This window comes from Neoarius graeffei, chromosome 14, assembly GCF_027579695.1.
Source record: "Neoarius graeffei isolate fNeoGra1 chromosome 14, fNeoGra1.pri, whole genome shotgun sequence".
NCBI classification, from domain to species: domain Eukaryota; kingdom Metazoa; phylum Chordata; class Actinopteri; order Siluriformes; family Ariidae; genus Neoarius; species Neoarius graeffei.
The window spans coordinates 70,471,371-70,491,256 of NC_083582.1; the positions used below are offsets into that span (position 1 = coordinate 70,471,371).

General features: G+C 39.6%; 1 protein-coding gene across 1 annotated transcript in view; it reads left to right on the forward strand.

The window, feature by feature from the left end:
• LOC132898574 (disintegrin and metalloproteinase domain-containing protein 12-like) overlaps positions 1 to 19,091 on the forward strand; it is a 326,512-nt gene extending 307,421 nt beyond the window's left edge. The window contains exons 22-23 of the mRNA XM_060940283.1: positions 13,469 to 13,590; positions 18,786 to 19,091. Coding sequence (XP_060796266.1) covers positions 13,469 to 13,590; positions 18,786 to 18,858 — 195 coding nt within the window. The 3' untranslated portion in view covers positions 18,859 to 19,091. The remainder of the gene's footprint in view (positions 1 to 13,468; positions 13,591 to 18,785) is intronic.
• Positions 19,092 to 19,886: the final 795 nt, after the last annotated feature.

Genomic DNA, 19,886 nt, shown 5'->3' on the forward strand with positions numbered 1-19,886 from the left:
AACCACATACTGCATCAATTACAGCATCATGGCTGCGTAGAAGAAGGGTCCGGGTACTGAACTGGCCAGCCCGCAGTCCAGATCTTTCACCCGTAGAAAACATTTGGCGCATCATAAAACGGAAGATACGACAAAAAAGACCTAAGACAGTTGAGCAACTAGAATCCTACATTAGACAAGAATGGGTTAACATTCCTATCCCTAAACTTGAGCAACTTGTCTCCTCAGTCCCCAGACGTTTACAGACTGTTGTAAAGAGAAAAGGGGATGTCTCACAGTGGTAAACATGGCCTTGTCCCAACTTTTTTGAGATGTGTTGTTGTCATGAAATTTAAAATCATCTAATTTTTCTCTTTAAATGATACATTTTCTCAGTTTAAACATTTGATATGTCATCTATGTTCTATTCTGAATAAAATATGGAATTTTGAAACTTCCACATCATTGCATTCCGTTTTTATTTACAATTTGTACTTTGTCCCAACTTTTTTGGAATCGGGGTTGTAGAACACAGTCGCGTGTTGCCTGTCGGTGTAAAACTTGGACGGTGAATTCTGTCTAACCCACACTTTTCAACACTTAGCCTCTTTAGGTATTCTATAAAACTTTAAATCAGGAAAAGTCGTTCTTCCCCATGTGAATTCAAAGAAATGGCTGAGGTTATCTGACTTAGTAAACAAAAATAGCGCCTGGTTACCCCCCAAGGCGCAAAGCATTATGGGTAATGTGAAAGTAGAGACTTTTGATGGGAACACTTCAGGGAGGGGGTGTTGTTTTTGTAACAGCTAACTTCTGCCACAAACTGACTGCTTTTAAGGTGGGATTTCAGCCTTTTCACACTTGGCTCAACCACTTTCAGTATATATACCCATGATAATTTGGGATGACTCACTTTTGAATGCTTTCTTCTTCCACATATTTTGGCAAGTCTATGCTCACTGCAGCCTCGGATATCAGTTTCTGGTTGACAGGAGTTGAACCCTTCTGCTGTTATCGCCAGTCTGCCTCCAGGTTTGATTGTGCATTCTGAGATGCTTTTCTGCTCAACATAGTTGGAAAGAGGGGTTATTAGCTCATCTGGCCGACAGGCGATGAGTTTATGCCATCATGTGTTGATGTCCGTTGTTTGTCCGTCGTCATCCACATTTCACAAAAATCACTTTTTCTCTCGCAATTCTTCACCGATTTTTATTCTTTTTGGCAGGAAGGTAGGTCTGCCTGGGGTGCATATAGCTTCTCCTTAAATTTGCATAATTGCAATTAATAATGAAGATATGGAGTAATTAAGTCCTAACGAACAGTTTCCACACAAATCGCTTCTTCTCCCTCAATTCTTCACAGATTTTGATTCTTTCTGGTATGAAGGTAGGGCTACCTAGGGTGCATATAACATCTACCCAGATTTGCTTAATGACAGTTATTAATGAAGTTATGGACTAATTAAGCCTTAATGAACAGTTCAACAAAAATCGCTTCTTCTCGGTCAATTCCTCGCTGTTTTGGATTCTTTCTGGCAAATAGGTCGGTATTCCTAGGGTGGATATCACTTCTATATATAGCTTGTATATAGTGTATATAGCTTGCAACATTTATTGCGCAAGGTGGCCCACTTTAGATCGTTCCTTCTGGACTAGACAGGGTCGGAGTGAGCTACGCCGTCATTGACGGTCTTGTTAATACTTGATTGGCAATCCCTTGCAGTCAATGACCACCTGAGGTCTGGAATCCATGGACATGACCAAATGCTGAGTTTCTATAGTCCCTCCATTTTTAAATGCTCAAACATAATTGGAATATTGGCTGATAAGCAGTTTCATGGACAGGTGTGACCTGGTTCTCTTTTTTTTTTATTTCATGTCTTGAATTGCATTTGGTAAATGTGAACTCTCAATAACATCAAAAGAGGTATTGAGGCCAGTATTAGGCTGAAAAAACAAAACAGACTTATCAGAGATACAACAAACTTTGAGTGGCCAAATCAACAATTTGTGACATTTTTCAAAAGAAGGAATGCACTGATGAGCTCTGCAACCTGCAACACCAAAAGGCCCAGAAGACCATGGAAGACAACTAAAGTGGATGATGGCAGAATTCTTTCCTCGGTGAAGAGAAACCCCTTCAGCCTTGACCCCATCTAGTCATGTCATGAAGGTAGAGGAGGTTGAGGAGGTAGGTGTGTCATTGTCAAAGTCTACAATCAAGAGACAACTTCATGAATGTAAATAAAGGGGTTTACCTCAAGATGCAAACCACTGATAACACTCAAGATCGTTCCTTCTGGACTAGATGGGGCCGTAGTGAGCTACGCCATCATTGACAGTCTTGTTTTATTCTACTCTGATCTCTCATCCAGGCGTCATGGTGGTGCAGTGGTTCACGCTGTCGTCTCAGAGCAAGTTCTCCCCGTGCTCTGGTTTCCCCCACCGTCCAAAGACATGCAGTTCGGTTAAATGCCTACTCTAAATTGCCCATATATGTGAATGGTTAAGAGGAGAAAACATTTAATCCAGTAGGAGGCAATGGGAAACCACTACTGTCATTCTTCCCAAGAAACTTTGATGGCTGGAAGAAAAGCCATCAGAGCGGTCACATCACTGCGGTGATATGCCAAATAGAGAGAGATCTCATCCAGAAAGCATTTCCACCCTCAGAACTGCTTCTGACTGGATGTTTTTTGCACCATATTGTGGAAACTCTGGAGTCTCTGAAATACTCAATACCAGCCCATCTGCACCAACAAGCATGCCACTCTTAAAGTTACTAAGATCACATTTTCCCCCATGCTGATGTTTGATATGAATATGACCTGAATCTCTCAACCCGTATCTCCATGATTTGATGTACTGCACTCGTGCCACATGATTGGCTGATTGAATAATTGCATGAATGAGCAGATTCAGACTGTAGGCCAGTGAGTGTATTTCAAGTGACAGTTAAGTGTGCTCTTCTGGAGTAACTGTAGGCTTTCTCACTCTTGGAGTCGCAGCTCTGTGATAGACTAAAGCTGAGTGGGATAGCATTGTCTTTCCTCTGGTGTGAATGGAACAGCTTCAGCAGACCTTTGGGCTTTATAAAGAAGCATGTGCGTGTGCTGTCTGAGTTTGAGTTTAGTAAAAACACTCCCTGAACAGCGAGGTCACTCGGTCAGTTGGAAACCTTGGAAAGCCATGTGAGAATCCAGTACAAAAGCTGGAAAAGGCTGTTGATAAAAATGTTTGTGGTGCAAGCAAACAATCAGCAGCTGGCGTTAGACGGAAAATAGCACTATTGTGAAATATTACACACACAGGACACTTTTTCCATGGAATAAAAACATGTGTTCTATTCCCTTCTAGTGGGTTTATTGATGGCATGAAATATTATCATATCGCTTATCCTCCATGTATTACGCCACTTTCCCCAATGGAGAATGAGCGTGCAATATTGTTATAATATTGCACATTATCAAGACAGCATGGCATCAAACATCAGAGCTGATACAAATATCCAGTGACAAAACTTTTCTGCTGCGCATGAGCAGAATCTTTTTTTTTTTTTTGTCTACCAGGAAAGAGAGAAGACGGGGTTAATCCAGTTTAAGCATAAAATAAATAAACTGAAAACTGAAACTAAAGACGCGCTGAACACCCGAAATGCTACCAAAACTTTATTATATATTCTTCAGGCATATTTACAAGAGAAAAACATACTAACGGACATCGAAAAACTGGAAAAGAGACACATCTGAGATGTAAAACTTACACGTTTGTAAACAAACATTGCCACTAGGTTTGCTTTGTTAGAAGAAGAAGATTTTGAGAGAATTTTGGCTGCCAGGTCATGCCGTTGTGTGTAGTTGTCGATGTTGATTTTAAAAGTAACTAAGTAAGTTACACAGGGACAATAAATAATAATAATAATAATATTCAGCTTGCCTGTGCTAGCATTGGCCTTTGCGAACACTACACTGGCTGGAAGATAACTAGACTGTCATGCAAACAGCACCAAGTCACGGGTAAGCTAGCATTGGCCTTCGCTAATGCTACTGCTACACCGGCTGGAAGGTAACTAGACTGCAATGCAAACAGTACTGACTCGCGGGTAAGCTAACATTGGCCTTCGAGAATGCTGATATGAAGAGAGTGTGTATGAATAATAATAATAATAATAATAATAATAATAATGGCTTTTTTGTGGTATATCAAATATATTCCATTCAGCTACTCGTCTTTGACTCGTTCAATATCATGCTAGCTGAATGGAATATATCTGATTTCCCATGAAAAAAAGCCAGCCAATATTATTTAAATATATATCAAATACAACTTATAAAAGGTGAAATGGCTTTAAGTAGAAAGTATAAAGATATTTCCTTTCCATCATGCAAGGTCTTGATAACCGTCTTGTTTCATAAGGGAGGAATAAAAATCAGACAGTTACTGAAAAGATGTCTTGAAAATTTTCATCCGCTTTTGTTATTATGGAAAAGATTATGTCAAGTTGTTCTTTAAATGTCAATCATTGCTTAAATGCTCTTTTTGTTTCATGCAAGTAGTTACTGAGAATGAATAAATGACTGAACTCGAAGGGCACACAGTAGAGTGCATACCTCTACCAAGCCACATATTATCAACATCAAACTCAAATCACTTGAACCTGAGATAATACTAAAGCTGTCCACCAAATTTCATCCAAATCCGTTCATTATTTTTTGAGTTACGTTGGGAACAAAAAAACAAGCAAACCAAAAAATCCTGGATTTTTGTGGATTTTTTTAATTATTTAATTGGATTTAATTGTTCCTCAACCATTTGGTCCACATTGGCTTCGTTCCAATAGTCCTATGTCCTTTCCTAACTACTAGGTCTTTATGTGAGTGTGAATGGTTGTTTGTCTCTGTGTGTCAGCCCTGTGATGATCTGGCGACTTGTCCAGGGTGTACCCCGTCTCTCACCCATAGTCAGCTGGGATAGGCTCCAGCTTGCCCGCGACCCTGCACAGGATAAGCGGTTACGGATAATGGACGGATGGATTCCTTTCAGGTGTTCAACCTTTCTCTTTCAAAATTCTCTCAAAATCTTCCGTATTTAACAAAGCAAACCTGGCAGCTATGTTTGTTTACAAATTGTCACCGTCACTTGCTAGTGTGGACGTTTACGTCTCCGACGTGTGACATCATGTTGTCTTAATAGCCATGCAATATTGTAAACCATATTCAACGCTCATTCTCCATTGGGTAGAGTGACGTTATACACGTAGGATAAGCGATAATATTTCATGCTATCAAACCGAATGAATGAAACCTGCTAGAAGGGAACAGAACACATGTTTTTATTCCATCAAAAAGTGTCCTGTATGTACGGTATAATAGTCAAGAATATTGTATAGGTTTCTTAAAGCAGTAGTTCAGTCCAAAATGACATATTTTGGATTTGCATCAACATCTAATCAATGATTCCTTGGCACATGACTCAGCTTTCTTCAAAAGTTCATCAAAATCTGTTCACTACTTTTTGAGTTAAAACAAACAAACAAACAAACATAACCTCCTCCAACAACAAACTTGGTGGTGGTCATGACTGAAAAGTTCAAAGCTGCATCCTCTGATATATCAAAAACCTGGAAAACAATCAATGAACTTCTTAATAGAAAAAAAACCAATAATATTATTCCTAACAAATTTTGTGACGGAGAATCCTATATAGATGATCCACAAGACATAGTTAACAGATTCAATGATTTTTTTTTACTAATATTGGACCTTCCCTTGCAAATAAAATTGACAAGACTGATTGTTCCCCTATGGAATATTTTGAGCACTCCTATCCACAAATCAGCTCTTTTGAAGAGCCAACTTCTTCGGAGATCCATGATATTATCATAAATTTAAAAAAATGCAGCCCCAAGTCATGACGAAATTTGTGCACTTCTGTTAAAGCAAAATATCTCCTCCATTTTGGAACCACTTACTCATATTTTTAAACTTTTGTTGTCATCGGGATCTGTACCAAATGAACTGAAAATAGCCAAAGTAATCCCCTTATATAAAACAGGAGACCCAGACACCTTTACAAACTATAGACCCATATCCATCCTACCTACATTTTCCAAAATTTTAGAAAAATTAGTTTACAAAAGGATTTTAAATCATTTAAAAACAAATAATATTCTTTATTCTCATCACTATGGATTTTGCAAAAAATACTCTACATATATGCCCCTTTTATGCTTAATTAATAAGATAACTGAAGCTTTAGATAACAACGAGTACACCGTAGGTATATTTCTAGATCTCTCAAAAGCTTTTGACACTTTTGACCACAAAATATTACTTGACAAATTACACTTGTATGGCTTACAAAACAGTTCACAACTGGTTAAAAGATTACCTTTCGAACAAAAAACAATACGTTGCTAATGGCATATACAACTCGCATCAAAATACAATTTCATGTGGTGTTCCTCAAGGATCTATACTTGGACCCCTACTGTTTTTAATTTATATAAACGATTTAGCACATGTATCACAAAAATTATTTACTCTTCTATTTGCAGACGACGCAAATTTATTTACGTCTCACAAGAATCTCTACACCTTAGTAACTATCATGAATAATGAACTAGACAAAGTAAATAAGTGGTTTAAAATAAATAAATTGTCCTTGAATGTTAAAAAAACAAATTTAATAATTTTTGCAGGTAAGAATAAAAAATATTCGAAGGAAAACGTCCAGATATTTTTAAATAACAACCTTATTACTCAAGGGACTCACACTCGTTTTCTAGGCGTCTTAATAGATGAAAAATTAACATGGAAAAATCACATTGATCTCATTTGTAAAAAGATTTATAAGAATATAGGGATTATACGGAAAGTAGGAAATCTTTTATCCCCTAAAACGTTTAATATTCTGTACTATAGTCTTGTTTATCCCTACCTATCCTACTGTAATATTGTATGGGCGAGTACATACTCTACATCACTTAAATCACTCTTTGTACTTCGGAAACGGTACGTTAGAATAGCCTTAAAAGTTTCCTTTACTTTCCCTAGTGCTTCGCTGTTTAAAAAGCTAAAGATACTGACTATATACGACATAAACAGACTTCAAACTAGCTTGTTGATGTATAAGATAATACATAAATGTCTCTGCCTTCCTGAAATTTACTATGATACTTTTTTATCAAACTCAGATATTCACAACCACCATACAAGACAAAGCAATTATCTAAGGCCAATTAATGCTAAATCTAACCAACAACAATTTACAATCATGTACAGGGGTCCCACGGTTTGGAACAACTTGAATAAGACATTAAATTTGTGTCACTCTTTTGCTATATTTAAGAGTCATACTAAAGCTGATTTTATAAATAACCCTACATTTCCTTAATTTGGTTTGTGTTTCCTTGTTTACTACTGGAAACTCTACATTTAATTTATATCCATGCATGATTACCTAAGTTACTGCAAATTCTTTATTGTACTATGTTCTCACTATATTGTTTTATTTATTTGTTATCTATATTTATTTCTTTTGTTTAATTTATTTATCTAAATTGTTATAAGTTGATAAAGGGAGGTCTTTATATAAGCATAAGCTTTCGGCCTCCCTTGCACTGTTATATCTCATTTATATTTCATTGTTATGTATTTATTATTTTTTAAGTGCGAAATAAATAAATAAAAAATAAATAAAAAATTGATATATCCAAAGATTTTCAGCTGATCCATTAGTTATCCCTGACGCATTAGGACAAAAAACACAGGTAACCACTCACAGATGCAATACTAATAGTCACACAAGCTAATAAGACCAGAATAATGTCATATAAACACATTAAAAAAGAATGACAATGACTACATGATATAAAACTAGAACAAAGATAACAAGGAATGAATGTGAGTGATAATTAGTGACTAAGGATAAGTGAGCATGAGCCAATGGCTGCGTTCCAATAGTATTTTTTGCTTCGGAAGGCTCCTAACTGAGTGAAATGACCCGGCGGTATCTAAGTGGCAGCCATGACGAGAATGTTCAATTTCTCTAAACGCTAAGGAAAGGTACTTCAGTGCTTCCTTTCCTTTCTCCTTTAGCACAGGGTTCACTGGGCCATCCTTTACCAAAGGAAAGGAGATAATGCCGTCCCACAGTTCACTACGGCAACAACATTTAAAGCGACACACCATAATCAGTAATTAATCATTAAATAATTGTGATTCAGGCCGATAAATATAAATAGACAGGAAGGTCAAGTGTGAGCAACCGTTCTCAATGTGAACCATTTCATTTCAATTTTGTGACCAGTTGCCTATATTCCATTTTTACTTCAATTCCAATCTTCATCTCATCTCATTATCTGTAGCCACTTTATCCTGTTCTACAGGGTCGCAGGCAAGCTGGAGCCTATCCCAGCTGACTACGGGCGAAAGGCGGGGTACACCCTGGACAAGTCGCCAGGTCATCACAGGGCTGATACATAGACACAGACAACCATTCACACTCACATTCACACCTACGCTCAATTTAGAGTCACCAGTTAACCTAACCTGCATGTCTTTGGACTGTGGGGGAAACCGGAGCACCCGGAGGAAACCCACGCGGACACGGGGAGAACATGCAAACTCCATACAGAAAGGCCCTCGCCGGCCAAGGGGCTCGAACCCAGGACCTTCTTGCTGTGAGGTGACAGCGCTAACCACTACACCACCGTGCCACCCCCAAATTCTAACTTCATTTATATTTACAAAATACAATTAAGTTGGTCAGTAAAACTGTTGAAAATCTTTTCTTTGTCCTTTTGACAGTTAATTAAAATGTCCATACGAATTAAAAAAATCACAGATTTTTGTTTTTATTGCATTTTGGAAAATATCCCAACTTTTCTGGAAATGGGCTTTATGAATACATATTTAAATATTTACATGTGAATAGGATTGTGGGTGATTTTAAAAACACCAAGGAATCCTTGAAAAAGTCTCTGAATGAAGGATGTGGTCCTTGGTAGAAGTTGAAGGATCTTAGACATCAGAACAGTCCTTCAAAGGGATAACATGACATGGCATCTTTGAAACACAGCCTTTAAAGAATCCTTCCATGACAATAAGAAAGAGCCGCAGAGTATAAATAGACCACCAGTAATCATACACAGGTGTACACACTCATTCAATTACCCACTTCTTCTCCAAGAAGACACAGACAACCATTCACACTCACATTCACACCTACGGTCAATTTAGAGTCACCAGTTAACCTAACCTGCATGTCTTTGGACTGTGGGGGAAACCGGAGCACCCGGAGGAAACCCACGCGGACACGGGGAGAACATGCAAACTCCGCACAGAAAGGCCCTCGCTGGCCACGGGGCTCGAACCCGGACCTTCTTGCTGTGAGGCGACAGCGCTAACCACTACACCACCGTGCCGCCCCCAATTCCAATCTTGAATGAAGTAATATTTTCATCATGTTGTTCATGTTTCTATAGCCTGCATAACACAACATGGTAAGAACATACAGGGTGAAGATGCATTTTTTTGTAGTCCACCTACAGAACATTGTAGTTTCACGCGGCAGACTCACATCAATAACATGCGCCGTCGCATAATTACAGAGCCTGGTGCCAGTGCAATCGCACCACACTTAGCATCGCAGTTGTCTTTTCCTACGTCTTTATGAATTCTCCTTCACGTCTTTCCTTGTTCTTGTGATGTTTTCCATCGAGGTCGAGGAAGAGTGGTGAGGAAAAGACATAGGAAGCCAATGTGGACCAAATGGTTGAGGAACAATCAAGAATATTGTATCGGGTTCTTAAAGCAGTAATTCAGTCCAAAATGACAAGGTTATAGTGTAAATTATTACAATGGCGAATGCTTAAATTTGATGCCCTCATTTTATTAGCTCATCTAGTCGACAGGTGATGAGTTTATGCCATCGTGTGTTGTCCGGCGTCCGTCTATCCAGCGTCATCCACATTTCATGAAAATCGCTTCTTCTCTCTTCATTCTTCACCGATTTTTATTCTTTTTGGCAGGAAGGTAGGTCTACCTGGGGTGCATATGGCTTCTACCTAAATTTGAATAATTGCAATTAATAATGAAGATATGGAGTAATTAATCAGTCCCTAACAAGTAGTTTCCACACAAATTGCTTCTTCTCCCTCAAGTCTTCATCAATTTTGATTCTTTCTGGTATGAAGGTAGGAGTACCTAGGGTGCATATACTGTAACTTCTACCCAGATTTGCTTAATTACAATTATTAATGAAGTTATGGACTAATTAAGCCTTAACGAGTTGTTCAACAAAAATCGCTTCTTCTTGGTAAATTCCAATTCCTTGCCGTTTTGGATTTTTTCTGGCAAATAGATCAGTATTCCTAGGGTGGATATCGCTTCTATATGTAGCTTATATATAGTGAACGTACGGTATATAGCTTGCAACATTTATTGCGCAAGGTGGCCCACTTTAGATCGCTTCTTCTGGACTAGACGGGGTCGGAGTGAGCCACGCCGTCATTGATGGTCTCGTTACGGTTGATTATTATGTCTGTCGTAACACCATACACAGATGAGACACATTCCACAATATTAAATGCAACTATAAATGGATAACGACTATGGCATATCATTGTTTAATAATTAAAGATTGTAATTTTTAACAATTTGAAGCGGTATAAGAGAAATAAAAGACTTCAGGACCTTTGATGTTATTCTAAAACCGTAACTTTGGGGTGGTAAAAGTAACTCCGTTTCATATCAGGCGGCAACACACCAGACAGTCATTGATTATTTTCTTTTTGCAGCACACCATGTCATGTTTTATTCCATGTGTATGACCAAGATAAAAGGCGTGGCCAAAATATGACCAGAGAATTGTATGTTAAAACATCTACTGTATATTCAGCCAGGTTATATATGTACAAATTACTGTGGGGGTGGGACAGTGGTGTAGTGGTTAGCACTGTCGCCTCACAGCAAGAAGGTTCTAGATTCAAGCCCAGTGGCCGAGGAGACCTTTCTGTGTGGAGTTTGCATCTTCTCCCTGTGTCTGTGTGGGTCCCCTCCGGGTGCTCCGGTTTCCCCAACCGTCAAAAGACATGCAGGTTAGGCTAACTGGTGGCTCTAAACTGACCGTAGGTGTGAATGTGAGTGTGAATGGTTGTTTGTCTCAATCAGTGCGTTTACATGCACATCCAAATCGAGCTACTGTCGGTAATCGAGCTAAGGGTCCCAGCAGGGGTGCCAGAGAAATCCAATCCTACATGCACACAAGGAAATCGAGCTATTGTGTGAGGTACATTGTGCACCCAAGCCACAGGTGGCGCTACACGCCCCATCGTGTTGGTACACTTCCGGTTGTCGTCATGAAGAAGAGCTATTCAAGAGTATAAACAAAGTTATCAGCAGTGTTGCCAGATACTGCTGACGTTTTCCAGCCCAAAACATGTTCAAATCCGCCAAAATGCACTTAAAACTGCCCAAGCTGGCAACACTGGCAGTTCTGTGTTCACAAGTTCCGTGCTCAAGCTGTTAGGCTTGCTCTAACAGACTGTATGGCTACAAACTGTCCTGCGCAGACCAATGTTTTGTAAGACAACTTATTTTGCACAATTGTATATTTTTCTAAAGTCCATTTTTTGCTTACAAAAAAAATTTTTTTTGCTTACAATTTAACTTATGTCTTAATAAACACACAAAGTTCAATTGTTTTGTTTTTATTGACATTCTTCAGATGTTGGACATTATATATATATATATATATATATATATATATATATATATATATACACACACACAAATACAATGACTTGTTTATGTACACAGTTCACAGCTATGCAACAGCTGTACAGATGTATTTGGTGATACAGTAAGTGAGCTAAATTTTAACAGTGCAAACAATGCCACAAAAAGAAAAGATTCATGCCGTTGTCATGATTCGTTGTCATGTCGACCGAGGCTGTTGTGTTTCCCGCTTGTGGTCTCGTCACTCGTCACTTCCGGAAGGGGCAGTGCTGAAGTAAGTAGCTCGAATACGTAGCTCAATAGGGTTTACATGCACTAAGTAGCTCGGCAGAAATCGCATAATCTAGGTCGTAAGTTCGGTTCAATTTCAGCCGAATTAAGGTGTATACATGGCATTTTGAACTTCGATTTCAGTCGAGCAACGGCAGAAATTCAATTCTCTCTATGTGTATGTAAACGCACTGAATGTGTCAGCCCTGTGGTGATCTGGTGACTTGTCCAGGGTGTACCCCACCTCTCGCCCACAGTCAGCTGGGATAGGCTCCAGCTTGCCCGCGACCCTGTACAGGGTAAGTGGTTATGGATAATGGATGGATGGATGGATGGATGGATGGATGGATGGATGGAAATTACTGGGGGGTGGTTAAGTCTTGTATTGGTTTAGCAGTGGAAGAAGCTGCAAATGGTTTAAGTGCCCTTCCTCAAGGGAAGGACAGCTGTGTCCCTTTAAATCAAAATGAGCCTGATATCAAACACATTTCCAGGACGTGTGTCTCTTCATTGAGAAGCACTTTGATATGTTAATAAGAAGACAAGTCTGACATACAGTACGGATAAGTTTCATCATCAAGAGATCTTCTCCACATGTCTAAATAGTCTCATTCATTAGGACCTAACAGGTAAGAACTGACTGTGGATCATTACTCTTCCAGCAGCAGCATGATGGATCACATCCCCTTGTCTTATCAGTGCCCGAGCAGTCTCTTGCCCAGTCCTGGAAATTGTTCATTATCATCTTCTCCATGTCACCACCTCACTGCACTCAGAGACGTTACCATGGGCTTTCCTTTCCTTCACTGCAGCTGTTCCTCCTTAAACACATGCTGTGGAATCTGTGACTGAGACCCATGTTCACAAGGGTAGTGCAGGGTGTATGAACAGCTGTATGGCAATCAGACAAGTGTAATACGCTCAGATTAAATGGCATAGAAAGATTCCTCCGGCATTCCTGAATAGCACAACTGCATCAAGAAATAGCAGAGCTACAAACTTTAACGCTAACACAGATTTGGATGATTTAAAAATGTTCCATCTGTGAAATCCACCATGCGAGCTCTGATAATCAGTCTGAAACAAAACAACATCAGACCTCATCTTTCCAAGTCACACACAGCCTGATTGATGATGAGAAACAGCCTGGATGAGGAACCTACTAATCATGCAAAACACTCCAAAAAGTGTGGAATCAAACTGTGAAATGGTGTATGGATTGTTTAAAGAACGATTCGATGAAGAACAGATGTGTAGTAGGTAGCAGGCAGTTATCTGTATCTCATCTCCTGATCGGCGATTAAGAACACATGAGGGTCCTCATCACCCTGGCAGAGAGTAGAGAGAAACAGTGATACAGGGAAAGCACTTTGTGTTGAATTGGGGTTATACTGTGTTACAGCTCCCTCTGGTGGCAGATGTAACACAATACGTGACTCATGACTTGCCATTGACTCGCTTTCATGTGATTTTTCTCAGGAGTTGGAGAAGCCAAGCCCACCTCAGAAGCCTTTGCCCGCTGACCCTTTAGGACGGAGTTCTCAGCTTGGACGGAGCCCCCTACCAACTCATCTCCCTGCTCCCAGCTCAGCCACACCCAGGTCAGCACACTGGTTTCTCCATAAGCACTCCATATACAGTGTCTCGCAAAAGTGTTTGTCCTGTTTTGTCGCATTACAAGCTGGAATTAAAATGGATTTTTGGAAGATTAGCACCATTTGATTTACACAACATGCCTATAATTTCAAATGTACAAGCTGTTGTTTTATTGTGACGCAAACAATAATTAAGATGAAAAAATAGAAATCTAGAGTGTGCATAGGTATTCACCCCCTTTCATATGAAACCCCTAAATAAGAGCTGGTCCAACCAATTCACTTCATAAGTCACATAATTAGTTGATTAAGATCCACCTGTGTGCAATCAAAGTGTCACATGATCTGTCACATGATGTCTGTATAAATCAACCTGTTCCGGAAGGACCCTGACTCTGCAACACTACTAAGCAAGCAACATGAGAACCAAGGAGCCTCCAAACAGGTCAGAGACAAAGTTGTGGAGAAGTATAGATCAGGGTTGGGTTATAAAAAATATCCCAAACTTTGAATATCCCACAGAGCACCATTAAATCCATTATAGCAAAATGGAAAGAACATGGCACCACTACAAACCTGACAAGAGAAGGCCCCGCCCACCAAAACTCACAGACCGGGTAAGGAGGGCATTAATCAGAGATGCAACAAAGACCCTAAAGATAACACTGAAGGAGCTGCAAAGATCCACAGCAGAGATGGGAGTATCTGTCCATACGACCACTTTAAGCTGTACACTCCACAGAGCGGGGCTTTATGGAAGAGTGGCCAGAAAAAAAGTCATTGCTTAAGAAAACATGTTTGGAGTTTGCCCAACAGCATGTGGCAGACTCCCCAAACACGTGGAAGAAGATTCTCTGGTCAAATGAGACTAAAATTGATCTCTTTGGCCATCGTCGGAAATGCCATGTGTGGCGCAAACCCAACACCCTGAGAACACCATCCCTATAGTAAAGCATGGTGGTGGCAGCATCATGCTGTGCGGATGTTTATCATCTGCAGGGACAGGAAAGCTGGTCAGGGCTGAAGGAAAGATGGATGGCACTAAATACAGGGCAATTCTGGAGGAAAACCTGTTTGAATCAGCCAGAGGTTTGAGACTGAGACGAAGGTTCACGTTCCAGCAGGACAATGACCCTAAACATACCGCTAAAGCTACACTAGAGTGGTTTAAAGGGAAACATTTAAATGTCTTGGAATGGCCTAATCAAAGCCCAGACCTCAATCCAATTGAGAATCTGTGGCATAACTTGAAGATTGCTGTAGACCAACGCAACCCATCTCACTTGAGGGAGTTGGAGTCGGTTTGCCTTGAGGAATGGGCAACAATCCCAATGGCTAGATGTGCTAAGCTAATAGAGACATACCCCAAGAGACTTGCAGCTGTAATTGCAGCTAAAGGTGGCTCTAAGAAGTATTGACTTTGGGGGGTGAATACCTATGCACACTCCAGATTTCTGTTTTTTTTCATCTTCATTATTGTTTGTATCACAATTATTTAAAAAAATTGCACCTTTAAAGTTGTGGGCATGTTGTGTAAATCAAATGGTGCTAACCCTCCAAAAATCCATTTTAATTCCAGCTTGTAATGCGACAAAACAGGACAAACACCAAGGGGGATGAATACTTTTGCAAGACACTGTAGATTTCTGTACAGGTATTTATTCGTTGAATACTCTGATGGATGAATGAATGGATGAAGGAATAATGGATGGATGGATGGATGGATGGATGGATGGATGGATGGATGGACTGTGGCTAGATGGATCCCCTCGCTCCTGATGATTAAGACGGAATTGAAAATGTGCTCTGAAGGATGGTAAATGAAGTAGGGTAAGACTGATTAGCGCTGCGATCCTTCCTGAAGAATAATACCACGACAATACAGATGTTAATTCAGCCTTCATGAAAATTACAGAATAATTAATCAGAATCGGTGGATATTGAAGTGAGCTCATCATAGCTAGATTGAATAAGAGCCTGATGAGGAGCGCTCTTCAAACAGGCTACAGATATCCCTCTCTAATTTTCCCTTGAGGCGCATTACAAAGCCTCACCTACCCAGTCTGCAATATTACACACATACAGTCAGGTCCAGAAGTATTTGGACAGTTTTGTACTCTTACCTCTGTATACCACCACAATGGATTTGAAATGAAGCAAACAGTAGATCGAAGTGTAGATTTTCAGCTTTAATCCAAGAGGTTCAACAACAACAAAAAAAAAATATATCGCATTCATGGTTTAGGAATTACAGCCTTTTTAAATTGTTTTTATTTTTTTTTATTAGTTCATCTGGCCGACAGGTGATGAGTTTATGACATCGTGTTGTCCGTCGTCTGTCTGGCATCGTCCTCATTTCACGAAAATCGCTTCTTCTCTCTCAATTCTTCATCGATTTTTATTCTTTTTGGCAGGAAGGTAGGTCTGCCTGGAATGTATATACTATAGCTTCTACCCAAATTTGCTTAACTACAATTATTAATTAAGTTATGGAGTAATTATGCCCAGGAGCAGTTTCCACACAATTTTCAATCCTTCACAGATTTTTTTTTTGGCAGGAAGGGTACCTAGGGTGCATATAACTTTATATAATATAACTTTATATAACTGCATATAACATATAAGCAGATTTGCTGAATTACAATTATTAATGAAGTTATGGACTAATTAAGCCTTAATGAGCAGTTCAACAAAAATCACTTCTTCTTGGTCAGTTCCTCACCGATTTGTATTCTTTTTGGCAGGAAGGTAGGTCTGCCTGGGGTGCATATGGCTTCTACCCAAATTTGCGTAATTGCAATTAATAATGAAGATATGGAGTAATTAAGCCCTAATGAGCAGTTTCTACACAAATCGCTTCTTTTCCCTCAATCCTTCACTGATTTTGATTCTTTCTGGCATGAAGGTAGGGCTACCTAGGGTGCATATAATTTCTACCCAGATTTGCTTAATTACAATTATTAATGAATTATGGACTAATTAAGCCTTAATGAGCAGTTCAACAAAAACCACTTTTTCTCAGTCAATTCCTCGCTGTTCTGGATTCTTTCTGTCAAATAGGTCGGTATTTCTAGGGTGGATATCGCTTCTATATATAGCTTGTATATAGTGTATATAGCTCGCAACATTTATTGTGCAAGGTGGCCCACTTTAGATCGTTCCTTCTGGACTAGACAGGGCCGGAGTGAGCTACGGCGTCATTGATGGTCTCGTTTATATAGTCTCTCCATTTTTAAATGGTCAAATGTAATTGGAATATTGACTGATAAGCAGTTTTATGGACAGGTGTGACCTGGTTCCCTTTTTTTATTTCATGTGTTGAATTGCATTTGGTAAATGTAAATGTGAACTCTCAATAAAGTCAAAAGAGGTGTCGAGGCCAGTATTAGGCTGAAAAAAACAAAACAGATCTATCAGAGAGACAACAGAAACTTTGAGTGGCCAAATCAACAATTTGTGACATTTTTCAAAAGAAGGAATGCACTGATGAGCTCTGCAACCTGCAACACCAAAAGGCCCAGAAGACAACTAAAGTGGATGATGGCAGAATTCTTTCCTCGGTGAAGAAAAACCCCTTCAGCCTTGACCCCATCTAGTCATGTCAAGAAGGTAGAGGAGGTTGAGAAGGTAGGTGTAAAATTGTCAAAGTCTACTATCAAGACACCTTCATGAAGGTAAATAAAGAGGGTTTACCTCAAGATGCAAACCACTGATAACACTCAAGAGCAGAAAGACCTGATTAGACTTTGCTAGAAAGCTCAACCAGTTCTGGAACAGGATTCTTTGCACAGATGAAACTAAGATTAACTTGTACCTGAATGATGGGAAGAGAAGTGTAATGGAGAAAGAAAGTAAGGGCTTATGAACCAAAGCATACCACATCATCTGTCAAACATGGTGGACATGGGCATTTATGGCTGCCAGTAGAACTGGGTCACTGCTGTTTATCGATGGTGTGACTGCTAATAGAAGTAACAAGATGAATTCTGAAGTGTATAGAGTGATACTTTCTGCTCAGATTCAGTCAAATGCTGCAAAAAACTGATAGGATGGCGCTTTGCAGTACAGATGGATAATGACCCAAAATGTACTGGGAACCAACCCAAGAGCTTCTTAAGGCAAAGAAATGAAATGTTCTTAAATGGCCGAATCAGTCAAGCCAACTGAGCAAGCTTTTCCCTTACTGAAGACAAAACTGAAGGCAGAAAGACCCACAAAGAAGCAGCAGCTGAAGTCGGCTGCAGTAAAGCCTTGGCCAAGCATCTCAAGAGGGGAAACTCAGCATTTGGTGATGTCCATGGATTCCAGACCTCAGGTGGTTATTGACTGCAAGGGATTGCCAATCAAGTATTAACAAGACCGTCAATGACGGCGTAGCTCACTCCGACCCTATCTAGTCCAGAAGGAACGATCATAAATGTTGCAAGCTATATACACTATATACAAGCTATATAGAAGCGATATCCACCCTTGGAATACCGACCGATTTGTCAGAAAGGATCCAAAACGGCAAGGAATTGCCTGAGAAGAAGCGATTTTTGTTGAACTGCTCATTAAGGCTTAATTCGTCCATAACTTCATGAATAATTATAATTAAGCAAATCTGGGTAGAAGTCATATGCATCCTTGGTACCCCTACCTTCATACCAGAAAGAATCAAAATCGGTGAAGAATTGACAGAGAAGAAGCGATTTGTGCGGAAACTGCTCGTTAGGGCTTAATTACTCCATATCTTCATTATTAATTGCAATTATGCAAATTTGGGTAGAAGCTACAATATATGCACCCCAGGCAGACCTACCTTCCTGCCAAAAAGAAAAAAAATCAGTGAAGAATTGAGCGACAAGAAGCGATTTTTGTGAAATGTGGACGACGCCAGATGAACGACGGACAACACATCATGGCATAAACTCATCGCTCGTCAGCCGGTTGAGTTAATAACGAGGCTTTTATTTATAATTATGCTAGTTTGTCCAATTACTTTTGAGCCTGTGAAAATGGATGGACTATTTTTGTATATTTGTGTTAAACGCGTTGAAATCAAGCTGAAAGTCTACACTTCAATCACATCTTGATGGCTGCATTTCAAATCCATTGTACTGGTGTACAGAGGCAAAATTATGAAAACAGTCACTGTTCAAATACTTATGGACCCAATTTTATATATATATTCTGTGAAGTATTGTTCTTTCTCCATACAGACTGCCTCCCAAGCAGCCCCCCACACTGCCCAAGCCTCAGTTCTTCACAGGAATGAAGAAGCCCTGCAGCTGAGACAGAAGCCTGTGAGACCTGTGGTTCAATCCATTTTGCACTATGAAACTCTGCTGGTCCTCATGAACGTTGTGTCACGGTCATGACGGCTTGACGATTCGATCCCTCGGTGCTATGCCTCCCTCCTTTCCCCGGTGCTATGGGTCAACTCTCAGGTACACATCGTACATTATTTATGTTCATCAAAAGTGTATTTATTTCAACATTGTTTTGGACATTTTTTGTCGCATTATGCCCTGATATTGATTGATTGATTGATTGATTGATTGATTGGATTTTTAACTGCGTAATGAGTCGAATACAAGCATGATTCAGCAGTACGGAGGGAGGCACTAAAGAGATACACTCCAACCTGTGAAAGTAAACTGAAGACTGTAATGTTGGTGCTTTTGATGCTAGAACTGGAAAGGAGCAAAATGTTTAGAGGAGAGCAAATGTGCTCTGTTGCTGCATAACATAATGTGTCATGGTCATAACATAAGGTTGACGGACTCATCTCAGACCACCATAGTAGGAAACTTGTCTAAGTTCTCCAGACATTTAGAGAGGAAGTAAAACCATGCACTCTTGTTCATATGGACACACCGATCCTGAACACGAGCACCTACGGTATACATGGATTTTCATGGCAGTTAGACGTTAAACAGTACTAGATCTGACGGTTCGAAGTTAGCTTAAAGCAATACGCAGATGTTTTTTTTTTTCAGTATAATCCCTATTTACTGCAATTGTAGCATACGTGTGATAACCCCAGAGTAGAATTTCAGCTCATTTCCCGGTACTGAGAAAAGAACAGAAAACACATTTGCTAGAAGCATAGTTATAACATACAGTATATCTACGGGTTGTTGTTGAATTCCGTCGCTAAACATTTACATCTGTTGAAGTGAAAAGAAGAAAAGTCTTTCTTGTGACACAAAGTACTACCAAAACCACTCGTCTGAGTTTCATCCAGCTTTCTAACCCTCAAGCAGTTCCAGCTAAAAACACAGATCTCTTGAGGTATTTCAATACTTAATGCTGAGCTG